The 12,871-nt window shown below is 42.6% G+C and overlaps 1 protein-coding gene across 4 annotated transcripts in view; it reads left to right on the top strand.

Annotated features, from left to right (window-relative positions):
• The window catches only part of ADCY8 (adenylate cyclase 8), a 263,968-nt gene extending 259,470 nt beyond the window's left edge, over positions 1 to 4,498 (top strand). For all 4 annotated transcript variants that reach the window (XM_073999461.1, XM_005564084.5, XM_005564083.5 and 1 more), the window contains 2 exons: positions 989 to 1,103; positions 3,922 to 4,498. In XM_073999461.1, coding sequence (XP_073855562.1) covers positions 989 to 1,103; positions 3,922 to 4,409 — 603 coding nt within the window. In that variant the 3' untranslated portion in view covers positions 4,410 to 4,498. The remainder of the gene's footprint in view (positions 1 to 988; positions 1,104 to 3,921) is intronic.
• Positions 4,499 to 12,871: the final 8,373 nt, after the last annotated feature.

Here is a 12,871-nt window from a genome sequence, read left to right as displayed (position 1 = left end):
AGTTAGTGTTAAATGAATATGAGTCCAGATACTTGGGGAAATGGAATTCTCATCAATTTCTTCCAATCCTTCCTATGCTTTTTTCCAACTAAAACCAACAAAATACTTCAAGAGTGACTATCTGGGACGAAACTCAGGCTGGTTATTGTTTGGTATGTGTGCAGCAGGGATCAGAAAACTACAGCCCACAGGTCAAATCTGGCCCACCCTCTGTTTTTATAAATAAAACTTCATTGGAACACAGTCATGCCCATTCATTTCTATTTTGCCTATTCCTCCTTTCAAGCTAAAATGCAATGTTGAGGGTCACAACAAAGACCATATGGTTCACAAAGCTTAAAATATTGGCTATCTGGCCTTTATTGAAACTATTTGCTAACCTCTGTTCTACAGGGGCACAAAGTTCTCTCATATAAAAAATGTCATTCAATACCTACGAAGTAGGAAGGACAAGTATGCTTATCCCCATTTTATAGATTTGGAAACTGAGGTTCAGAGAGGCCCAGAGGCTTATGCAGCACTTCTCTTAGGAGTTTTGTAAGCAAATGTATCCCTTAAACACACACTGTGAGCAATTCAAAGGAAATAGTTCTTAGATTGGAAAAGCTACACATACACAGAGCACATACACATACCCACACACCCACCCAACACACACTCACATACACACATACACTCACACCCATTCACACACACGCCAGTGAGCATACACTCAGGAATTGATGCTACATCAACCTGAACAGACAGGTGTAGATGTGGACGAAGGAACACAATGACCCACATATACTACACTCTTGCAAGCAAATATCATGTCTTCCCATGTTCTGAGATACCGGTGACTTGAGGGTAGAGGGATTCACCCACATGATTATTTCCTTTAAGGGATGTGCAGGTAGGGTTGGGTTAGGATGTAAAGCCCCTGCTGCAGAAATGTTAATGTTCCCCACATTCCACATTAAATGAATTCTTCTCCTCATGTTTGCTTCAGCAATGTGAAGACAAGTGGGGACATTTGTGCGCTCTGGCTGACTTCTCACTCGCCCTGACAGAAAGCATACAGGAGATCAACAAGCATTCATTCAACAATTTTGAACTCCGGATTGGTGAGTAGCAGCTGCAGGTGGGGCCTGATAGAGCCAGCTGACCTTGCTCCGACAGACCCTCCCCTGCCTTGGGCACCAATCCAGGGAAGCTTTTTCCTGCAGAATGCAATAGACCTAGCATGACCCTGCCAAGGATAGGGACAGGGTCAGCTCAGGTCTTTTCTTAGTTTCCTCTCAGTCAAGATGCTGGAAACAAGAGTAGGATACTGGCTTGTGTGCAGAAATACAAAGCAGCCAGCCTTTGGCAAATGCTAGACGATTGTGAAACTCTCTTCCAACTTGCCCGCCCATGCAAGGTCGTGCATAGAGATGTAGCTGACTAATTAGTCATTTAATTCTGACTCCTGGGTAGCTCAATGCTTGTGGTCATTGTATTGCTCTCAGGGTCTTCAGGATAATTCCTTCAGACAAAAGCAGGATTCTACTCCTGGGGATGGCAGATAATATATTTCCAGGGACAGGCTTTACTCAGCTACAAAGCTCACCCTTTCTTTGGGCTTAAAGACACCATTGTGCAAAGCAACAACATAACAATAATCACTGCAATCAATAATAATCCTTTATAATTTGCCATTCCTTCCACATCTCTACTGAGCCTCAATGATCTCCTAAAATGCAGTCTGAAAACCCCCCGTCTAGTCCACATTCTCATTTTGTAGATGAGTAAACATGGGCGTAGAAAAAGGGAGTAACTAGCCTAAGATCACACAGCCAAACAGTCACACCAGCAGCAGCTCCAGCATTTCCTAACTCTGAGACAATGACATTTTGGCTGCCAGAGTGCAGTTTAAAATAACTTTTGCTACAGTTCTCACATTGTAGACATCTTCTGGCTGATATGCCATTTTACTTTATCTGCTTCTACCTTAGCAGCTTTTAAGAAAAAGAGGTCAAGAGATACCAATACCTGACTTGTCAGATCTAAGGAATGCCATATGTCTTTGTTCTTTGCATTAAAGGGCTTATATTTTGTTTTTGATCTATGGATGGGATGTTCAAGGCTTGTTCCCACAGCTTCCATCAATCTTATCAATGTCATTTCTGAAATTGTTGACTACACAATTGGACCGGGAATAAAAAGGGAACCATAATGCTGAAGAGAGATATTCCAAGTAAATTCTGAAGATGTTGCCAAATCAGGGTCAACCCTTGTCATGACATATTATACTCCTAGTATAGTTTCACTGATCTCAGAGGTTGGAAAATTAACTTCCCAACTGAATTAAGCATCTCAATTTGTGTTTTGGGTCTGCTGTAACCAGCTGTATGACTTTGGGTGAATCATTTAAACCTTCCGTGTCTCCGTTTCCTCCTATGTAAGCTGGGTGTTAAATTATTACCTCCTCTGCCTCCCTACCTCACAATAATAATACGAGAATCAAATGGGATATTGGCTGTCAAAGTTCTCTGCAAATTTTAAAGAGCTAACTATCATTGTGATTCTCATGTACTCTATAGAGTGAGATTTTCAAATTTCCAGTCAATTATATCAGTGTGTATGTGTGTCTTGCTTTTGCCTCGGCTTGGAATAATCTTATCCAGATACCTGCATGGCTATTCCCACCACTTTCTTCAAATCTCTGCTCAACAAGGTCTTTGCTAACCCCCTTACTCCAAAATATACTCTCTTCCATCTTTCTCCATTCTTTTACCTACATGGATTTTTCTTTGTAGTCCTAATCACTCATTAATATTACATTACATTTGTAAAATTATTTTCTATCTCTCCCCAGTAGAAGGTAAATTCCATGGGGACCAGGGCTGTATTTCTTTCCTTTCCCACCATATCCCCAATGCCTAGGACTGTACCTGGCTCATAGCAAGTGCCTAGTCAATGTTTGTAGAATGAAATAATTCTGTCTATTGGAGACATACATGCCCACTAACATGTTTGGTGAAATGCTACCATTTCTAGAATTCTGTGTTTCCTAGCAAAGGAGGCACTGAAACTGTCTTTAAAAGTATTTACCAGATAAACTGTGGAAGTGTGGGGAAGTAATAGCCCAAGCAGGGAGAAAGTCAGGACAAAGGCACAAAGGTGGGTAACTGGCTGGAAGATTAGGAAAACTCCAGCAGTTCAGTGTGGCTATAATGCAGCAGTAAGGAAGAGAGTGGGATAAATCAGGCTGGAAAATCAGGCAAAAGCTATGTGAGAGAAGTTCTTGATTGTGATTCTAAGGATCATTAGCTTTATCCTGTAAGTGAAAGGAGCCCTGGAAGATATTTAAGTGAGTCATAACTTGATCAGATGTGCAACTTGATCAGAAAGAGCCCTCCCGCTTCTGCAGCAGTATGGAGGATGAGCTCAAGGGGACAAGGGAGGAGACAGGGAGGACAGTTAGAAAGCCATCGCCATGGACCAAGGGAATGATACTGAGGACCTGGGCTAAAACAGAGAGGAAAAAGGAGCACTATGTCAGTAGAAGCAGGAGATCCCAGGGTCCTGACTTCTGGTCCATGCTCTGATCATCCCACGGACTGAGACAAGTCAATGTTCATATGAAAATAATAATTATATTCAATTGAACACTCACTGGTTGCCAGGCACTATGCCACAGTGGTTTTATTTATATTATCTCACTAAATATTCCTTTAATTATTTCCAGTCTATTGATGAGAAAAGTGAGGTCCAAATAGGTAATCTAATAAGTGACTGGGGGCAGGATCTGGATGTCCCGTTCATCCACAGAGACCTCACACATAATGATCACTATCCCAGGGAGGGGTCTAGACACCCCAATGTCCCTCTTCTCCCTCTGACACCCCCCAGTGTACCTCTTCTGCCTCTGACTTCTTGCTCCTTTGGTTCACCCCCTAGGCATCAGCCATGGCTCAGTGGTAGCTGGCGTTATCGGCGCTAAGAAACCACAGTATGACATTTGGGGCAAAACTGTGAACCTGGCAAGCCGAATGGACAGCACAGGGGTTAGTGGCCGGATCCAAGTCCCAGAGGAGACCTATCTCATCCTGAAGGACCAGGGCTTTGCCTTTGATTACCGAGGGGAGATCTATGTGAAGGGCATCAGTGAACAGGAAGGAAAAATCAAAACGTACTTTCTCCTGGGAAGAGTCCAACCCAACCCATTCATCTTGCCCCCAAGAAGACTGCCTGGGCAGTACTCCCTGGCTGCGGTTGTCCTGGGACTTGTCCAGTCCCTCAATAGGCAAAGGCAGAAGCAGCTACTCAATGAGAACAACAACACGGGAATCATCAAGGGTCATTATAACCGGCGGACTTTGTTGTCACCCAGCGGCACGGAGCCTGGAGCCCAAGCTGAAGGCACCGACAAATCTGATTTGCCATAAAAGCATTTTCTTTGTGTTTCTTTTTTTTGTATTTCTTTTATATATAAAATAAATATACTAATAAAAAGGTTTACTTTTTTTTAGAACAAGGATGGTTTCGTTGGTCTTTGAATGTACCAGATCAAGGACACAATTTGAGGTTCTCTTCAAATGTTCCCTTCACAAATATTTATTGGTCACCTCTTGTGTACAAGGTTCATTGGGAAGCAAAGATAAATGAGATCTAGTTTCTGACTTTGAGAGTTTGAGAGACTTACAACTAGGTGGAAAATAGGGACATGTGAAGTGAACAGAAATTCCATACAATCAGATACTCACCACCATCTGCTATTTTTGAGCACTTGCCATGTACCAGGTCAAGTGCCAAATTTTTTACATAATTACCTCCTGTAATCCTAACAGCATTTGACCTGCACATTCATCAGTATTTGCTGAGCACCTACAATGTTCCTATGACTGTCCTATGCTCCAGGGAAATCCTAGCAAAAGTGTTTCCCTTATAGAGCTAACCTTCTGGTTGGGGAATAATATATAATATTCTTATTAACCAATACATAAATAATCTGCTTTCAGATAGAAGTAGAGGCAACAAAGAAAATTAAGTTGGCCACTTGGGATGAAGAATGGGATAGGGATGCTGATTTAACTGAGTCACCAGGAAAGGCTTTTATGAAGATGTGATGTCAAACATTGGCCCTAAATAATGAGAAAGAGGTGATCCATAAGACCTGAGAGAAAAGTTTCATAAGAAAAGTAACAGCAAGTGCAAAAGCCCAGATCAAGTCCAGTACATTGGAGGAACAGTGAGAAAGACAATGGGTAAGTGAGTTACTGTGGGCAAGCACACTGTTTCCTGGAAGACACCTACGTGCTTATGACCACAAGACTGCCAGGAAAATTTCATACAGATGAGAAGGCCCAGAAAAATTCAAGGATTTGGCCAAGGCCATGTAGTTAATTATAGAACTAGCCTCATAACTGTATTATTCAATAAAAGCCAACTGCCATAACAAATAACTCCCAATCTTAGTGGCTAAAACACAATAAAAGATGTATTTCTTGCTCTTGTTCTATTGGATATGTGTCAAGGGGTCTCCCATGAAATTTTTTGGGGGGGCCTAACCTCCTTCTGCATTGGAGTTCTCTTCTTGTTCCTCTCTATCCAGCCAACCGAGGAGAAAAAAGGGAAAGAAACGAGAATTACTTAAAAGGTCTTAGCTACCAGGCATACATCATCTTTCTGTCCCACTTCACTGCGGGGGAAGTTAGGGAATGGATTATTCCTGTGTTCCATTACCAAAAGGAAAAGTGAAATGGAATTGCCTATGCCACAGGTACCTGAGTCTTTCTGAGCCCAGAGTCCATGTTTATAAGCACTAAGCTATTCTGATAAGCACTATGTTGGAGGTACAAGGTTTAAGTAATTGAATGAAAATAACAAAATCCCAATTATTCTCTAAACACTTGACTCTGAACACCATCCCATTTAAAAGAAACTTAGCCCCAGGTAACAAACCCACAGGAGATATACCCTCAAAAAAACACCTACCTGAGGTATCTCAAGTGGGACCCTAATGTTAGAAGTAAAGCTGTCTTCTCTTGAAGCACAAAGCAGAGAGGGAACTGAGGTTCAGCTAAACCTTGAACTTTGAACCACATTTGGGATGCTGTTTGCTCTAGGAAACTATATACACATTAAAGAAGTATCCCCACTCCAAATTCGTGCAAGGCCCCAATGGAATGTGAAGATGACGCGCAAAAAGCCTTAGCATACTGTAAAGCTGTCTACCAATGCCAGAGGCTGTTACAATCTTCATAGACTCAGAGGATCCCAGGTCAGGAAAGCCCCATGGGTTGTTCAGTCCAACAGACTGAGGACATTTAAACAAAGTAAAGCTTTATGCCTGCTGAGACTTGGAACCACCAGATGCAGGTGGGGAGCTGAGCTCAGGTAGGTCGAGGCTTGGCAAACAAAGCTAGCAAAAAGGCTGGTCTCCAAAAGGTAGTTAGGCTGTGAAGGCACAGTATCTAAAAAACAGAAAACTTGATGTGGATCATCAAGCTTTGATCTACCCCAGAGCATAAAGCCCATCTCAAAGCCACAGCCAGTATCAGCAGAGACTCCAATAAGCAGACAAGCCATGGTGAGCTGGATCCACCCTCAAGAAGAGAGGCTAGTAGGGAAAGGCTTCGTTTCTAAACCCTGAGCTAGGACTCAGGACAAAGTCCCTGGACTAAAAGAATTTGGCCCTAGGCAAGATAACTAGGCAGAAACTAAGGTAAGAACCATCAGGCATGTGGATGCCACCAATTTGGGGGTGACAGTGGGGTTACTGGGTGAAGTAAGGCTTCACCCAGAACCTGTTCATGACTCGATGTCAAACCTCAAGATACAACATAGGGAGGAGGTGGACACTCCATCCTGGGTCTGGGAGGTGTGACTTCATTCAGGACTCTAGGAAAGAGAGGAGCAAGGGGACATGATGATGCTGAGAATTCCCATCAGATTGCCAAGGAGCCCATCAAGTAGGCATCTGGCCTCTACTCCAATTCATCCAGCACCAAAACATTGAGTCCCTTCCCTCTAGATCAGCACATTCATTGGCACCAGCAGTTGTAGTCTTTCCATACTAAGGTAAAAGGACAAGAGACAGAGCCATAAACTGGCTTGTGGTTGAATAGCTAAGAAAACAAGCCTCTTGGGCCCTGCATGAGTCTAGAGGGGGCCATGAAGACACATGGTCTTCCTGAATTAGAAGTACGTTTCTGTTTACCCACTTTTTTGGTCCATTCAGCTCATTTACTAAAAGAACCTGAAATCAAGTGGTTTCTGGGAAACCTGGTATAGTATTTTAGACAGGGATATCAATCTTACCTTTTCCATCTCTGAACTATGCCTGTGAGATGTGGGGTTTGATTTTAGAAATGTCAAGGATAAATACATGCCTAGGTAATGGTTCCCAAAATGCTGAAATACAAGGAGAAATTCAATAAGGTTTAGTTGAGGCTTTCTCAACAGCTCTGTATTCTTGACTTACTCTTCTGGGAGCTGATTCAGGTGGGTCCTCCACCATTCATCAGTCTGTGTAGGAAAAGCACAGTCGCCCATGAGACAAGCACAGCCTTGCCTAGAGAATGGGCAAGTGTATCTGCAGCTTTCATTCAAGGACTGGGTTTGAGGAGTTGCTGCCTCCCAATCTGCCATCACATAAAGCCATGTGGGTCACCTTGAGCTCGGAAATGCCCCCACACCAGTTTCACCACTTCCTTTCTTCTTTAGGAACCGTGGGACTGTAGCTGCTTTCCACTGGAAGTTACAACTATGTTGTCATCTCCATTTTACAGGAATGACAGCCATTCAGACAGCCTGGGGCCACTTGTCCTGATCCCAAACAGCTTCATCCTCTTCCCCCAATGGGTTAAACAACAATTTTTATTTTCTTTTTGTCCTGTGATATGAAAAAGGTCAGGAAGTACTGGGCTAACCATTCAGAGGCAGTTTCTTGAGGTGCACAGGCCTTGGTTTGAATCCTATATCTATCACTTACCAGCTGTTTGATGCTGGGCATGCAGCAGGACCTCTGTGTGCCCCACTCTTTTCCTACCACCTGCGCATCAGAAAGGAAGCTGTTGTGATTTAGAATCCCGAAGTTTTAAGACTTGAAAAGTATGGGAAACATATCATATACAGGAATATATCATTTTATTTCACTTCACTTTATGTATTTCACAGATACTGCGTTTTTTTTACAAATTGAAGGTTTGTGGCAACCCTGCCTCAAGCAAGTCTATCACAGTCATTTTTCCAATGCATGTGCTTCCTTTGTGTCTCTGTGTCACATTTTAGAGACACTTGCCATATTTCAAACATTTTCATTATTATTATATGTGTTATGGTTATCTGTGGCCAGTGATCTTTAATGTCACCATGTATTCTTTTTGGGGTGCCACAAACTGCACCCATATAAGATGGCAAATTTAACTGATAAATGTCCTGTGTCCTCTGGCTGCTCCACTGACCAGCCATTCCCCAATCTTGCTGTCTCTTCTTGGGTCTCCCTATTTCCTGAGACACAACAAGACTGAAATTAGCCCAATTAATAATCCTACAATGGCCTCTAAGAATTCAAGAACCTGTATTAATTCATTTTCATGCTGCTGATAAAGACATACCCAAGACTGGGCAATTTGCAAAATAAAGAGGTTTCATGGACTTAGAGTTCTGCAGGGCTAGGGAGGCCTCACAATCATGGTGGAAGGCAAGGAGGAGCAAGTCACATCTTACCTGGATGGCAGCAGGCAAAGAGGGAGCTTGTTCAGGGAAACTCCCATTTTTAAAACCATCAGATCTTATGAGACTCATTCACTATGAAGGAGAACAGCACAGAAAAGACCCATTCCCATAATTCAATCACCTCCCACTGGGTTCCTCCCATGATGTGGGAATTGTGGGAGTTACAATTCAAGATGATATTTGGGTGAGGAAACACCCAAACTATATCATTCCACACCTAACCCCTCCCAAATCTCATGTCCTCACATTTCAAAACTAATCGTGCCTTCCCAACAGTCCCCCAAAGTCTTAACTGATTTTAGCATTTACTCAAAAGTCCACCATCCAATGTTTCATTTGAGACAAGGCAAGTCTCTTCCACCTATGAGCCTGTAAAACTGAAAGCAAGTTAGTTAGTTCTTAGACACAATGGGGCATAGGCATTGGGTAAATACAGCCATTCCAAATTAGAGAAATTGGCCAAAACAAAAAGGCTACAGGCCCATGCAAGTCCAAAATCCAGCAGGGCAGTCAAATTTTAAAGCTTCAAAATGATCTCCTTTGATTCCATATCTCATGTCCAGGTCACATTGATGCAAGAGGTGGGTTCCCATGGTGTTGGGCAACTCTGTCCCTGTGGCTCTGCAAGGTACAGCCTCCCTCCTGTAGGGAGGCTGGTGTTGAGTATCTGTGGCTTTTCCAGGCACACAGTGCAAACTGTCAGTGGATCTACTATTCTGGGGTCTGGAGAATGGTGGTCCTCTTCTCACAGCTCCACTAGGTGGTGTCCCAGTAGGGACTCTGTGTGGGGGCTCCAACCCCACATTTCCCTCCTGCACTGCCCTAGCAGAGGTTCTCCATGAAAGCCCCACTCCTGCAGCAAACTTCTGCCTGGACATCCAGGCATTTCCATACATCCTCTGAAATGTAGGCAGTTTCCCAAACCTCAATTCTTGACTTTTGTGCACCCACAGACTCAATGCCACATGGAAGCTGCCAAGGCTTGAGGCTTGCACCCTCTGAAGCCATGGCCTGAGCTGTATCTTGGCCCCATTTAGTCATGGCTGGAGTGGTGGAGATGCAGGGCACCAAGTCCCTATACAGCACACAGCATGGGAACCATGGGCCTGGCCCACAAAACAATTTTTTCCTCCTAGGCCTCTGGGCCTGTGATGGAGGGAGCTGCTGTGAAGACCTCTGCAATGCCCTGAAGACATTTTCCCCATTGTCTTGGGGATTAATATTTGGATCCTCATTACTTATGCAAATTTCTGCAGGTGGCTTGAATTTCTCCTCAGAAAATGGGCCTTTTTTTCTGTCACAATGTCAGGCTGCAAATTTTCTGAACCTGTATGCTCTGCTTCCCTTATAAAGCTGAATGCCTTTAACAGAACCCACATCACCTCTTGAATGCTTTGCTGCTTAGAAATTTCTTCCACCAAATACCCTAAATCAGCTCTCTCAAGTTCAAAGTTCCACAAATCTCTAGGACAGGGACAAAATGCTGCCAGCATCTTTGCTAAAACATAACAAGAATCACCTTTGCTCCAGTTCCCAACAAGTTCCTCATCTCCATCTAAGATCACCTCAGCATGGACTTTATTGTTCACATTACTATCAGCATTTTCATCAAAGCCATTCAACAAGTGTCTAGGAAGCTCCAACAAGTGTCTAGAACTTCAACAAGCGTCTAGGAAGTTCCTGTCTTCTTCTGAGCCCTCTAAACTGTTTCAACTTCTGTCTGTTACCCAGTTCCAAAGTCACTTCCATGTTTTGGGCCTCTTCTCAGCAGCACTCCACTCTACTGGTAACTATTTAGTGTATTAGTCCATTTTCATGCTGCTGATAAAGAAATACCTGAGACAGGGCAATTTACAAAAGCAAGAGGTTTTATGGAGTCATATCTTATATGGATGGTGGCAGGCAAATGGAAAGCTTGTGTAGGGAACCTCCCATTTTTAAAACCATCAGATCTCATGAGACTCATTCACTATCAAGAGAACAGCGCAGGAAAGATCCACCCCCATGATTCAATCACCTCCCATCAGGTTCCTCCCACAACACGTGGGAATTATGGAAGTTACAATTCAAGATAAGATTTGGATGGAAACACAGTCAAACCATAACAGAGCCTCACACCTCTCATTTTAAATCAAAAGCTAGAAATAATTAAGCTTAGTGAGGATGACACATCTAAATCCAAGAAAGGCTGAAATCTAGCCCTCTTGCACCAAACAGCCAAGTCATGAGTGCAAAGGAAACATTATTGAAGAAAGTTAAAAGTGCTGCTCCAGTGAACAGAGGAATGATAAAAAATAAATAAGTGAAAGAGCCCTATTGCTGATATAGAGAAAGCTTTAGTGGTCTAAATAGAATATCAAACCAGCTACAATATTTCTTTAAGCAAAAACCTAATCCAGAGCAAGACCCTAACTCTCTGTAATTCTCTGAGGGATGAGAGGGATGAGAAGGCTACAGAAGAAAGTTTGAAGCTAGCAGAAATTGGTTCCTGAGGTTTAAGGAAAGAAGCCATCTCCATAACAGAAAAAAGGAAGATGAAGCAGCAAATCCTGATACAGAAGTGGCAGCAAGTCATCCAGAAAATCTAGTTAAAATCACTGATGAAGGCGACTACCCTAAATAGCAGATTTTCAATGTAGAAGAAACAGCCTTATTTTGGAAGTAGATAACAACTAGGACTTTCATAGTGAGAGAGAAGTCAATGCCTGGCTTTAAAGCTTCAAGGGACCATCTGATTCTCTTGTTAGGAACTAATGCAACTAGTGACTTGAATTTAAAGCCAGTACGTATTTACCATTGTGAAAATCCTAGGGCCCTTAAGAATTATGCTAAATCACTCTGCCTGTCTTCTATAAATGGAATAACAAAGCCTGGACGACAGCACATCTGTTTACAGCATGACTTACTGAATATTTTAAGAGCACTATTGAGACCTATTGCTCAGAAAACAAGATTCCTTTCAAAATATTACTGTTCATTGAACAAGGCACCTGGTCACCCAAGAATGCTGAAGAAGATGTGCAAGGAGATTAATGTTGTTTTAGTGCCTTCTTACACAACATACATTCTGCAACCCATGGATCAGGGAGTAATTTCTATTTTCAAGTATTATTATTTAATACATATATTTCATGAGGCTGTAGCCACCATAGATAGTGATTCCTCCAAGGAATCCCAGCAAAATAACTTGAAAATGTCCTGGAAATGATTCACCCTTCTAGAAGCCATTAAGAACATTCATGATTCATGACAGAAGGTCAAAATATTGATATTAACAGGAGTTTGGGAGAAGCTGAATCCAAATCTCATGGATGATTTTGAAGGGTTCAAGAATTCAGAGGAGGCCAGAACTTCAGATGTGATGAAAATAGCAAGAGAACTAGAATTAGAAGTGGAGCCTGAAGATGTGACTGAATTGCTGCAATCTCATGATAAAACTTCAACGGATGAGAAGCTGCTTCTTATGGATGATTAAAGAAAGTGGTTTCTGGAAATGGAATCTATTCCTGGTGAAGATGTTGTGAATATTGTTGAAATGACAGCAAAGGATTTAGCATAAATAAGAAACTGCCATAGCCACCCCAACTGTCAGCAATCACGACCTTGATCAGTCAGCAGCCGTCAACATCAAGGCAAGACCCTCCACCAGCAGAACGATTACGGCTCACTGAAGGCTCAGGTGATTGTTAGCAATTTTTGAGCAATAAAGTTGAGGTTTTTTTTCTTGAGATGGAGTCTCACTCTGTCACCCAGGTTGGAGTGCAATGGCACAATCCTGGCTCACTGCAACCACCATCTCCGAGGTTCAAGCAATTCTCCTGCCTCAGCCGCCTGAGTAGCTGGGACTACAGGCATGTGTCATCATGCCCAGCTAATTTTTTTGTATTTTTAGTAGAGATGGGGTTTTGCCATGTTGGCCAGGCTGGTCTCAAACTCCTGACCTCAGGTGATCCACACGCCTCGGCCTTCCAAAGTGCTGGGATTACAGGCATGAGCTACTGTGCCCAGCCACAATAAAGTATGTTTAATTAAGGTAGGTACATTTTTTTTTAGACAAAATGTTATTGCAAACTTTATAGACTATGGTATAGTATAAACATAACTTTTATATGCACTAGAAAACCAAAAAATGTGCATGATTCACTTTATTGTAATATATGCTTTATTG

The sequence above is a fragment of the Macaca fascicularis genome, chromosome 8 (assembly GCF_037993035.2).
Source record: "Macaca fascicularis isolate 582-1 chromosome 8, T2T-MFA8v1.1".
Classification (NCBI taxonomy): Eukaryota; Metazoa; Chordata; class Mammalia; order Primates; family Cercopithecidae; genus Macaca; species Macaca fascicularis.
The sequence above is the reverse complement of the archived record's forward strand: the minus strand, read 5'-3'. Positions and strand labels throughout refer to the sequence as shown.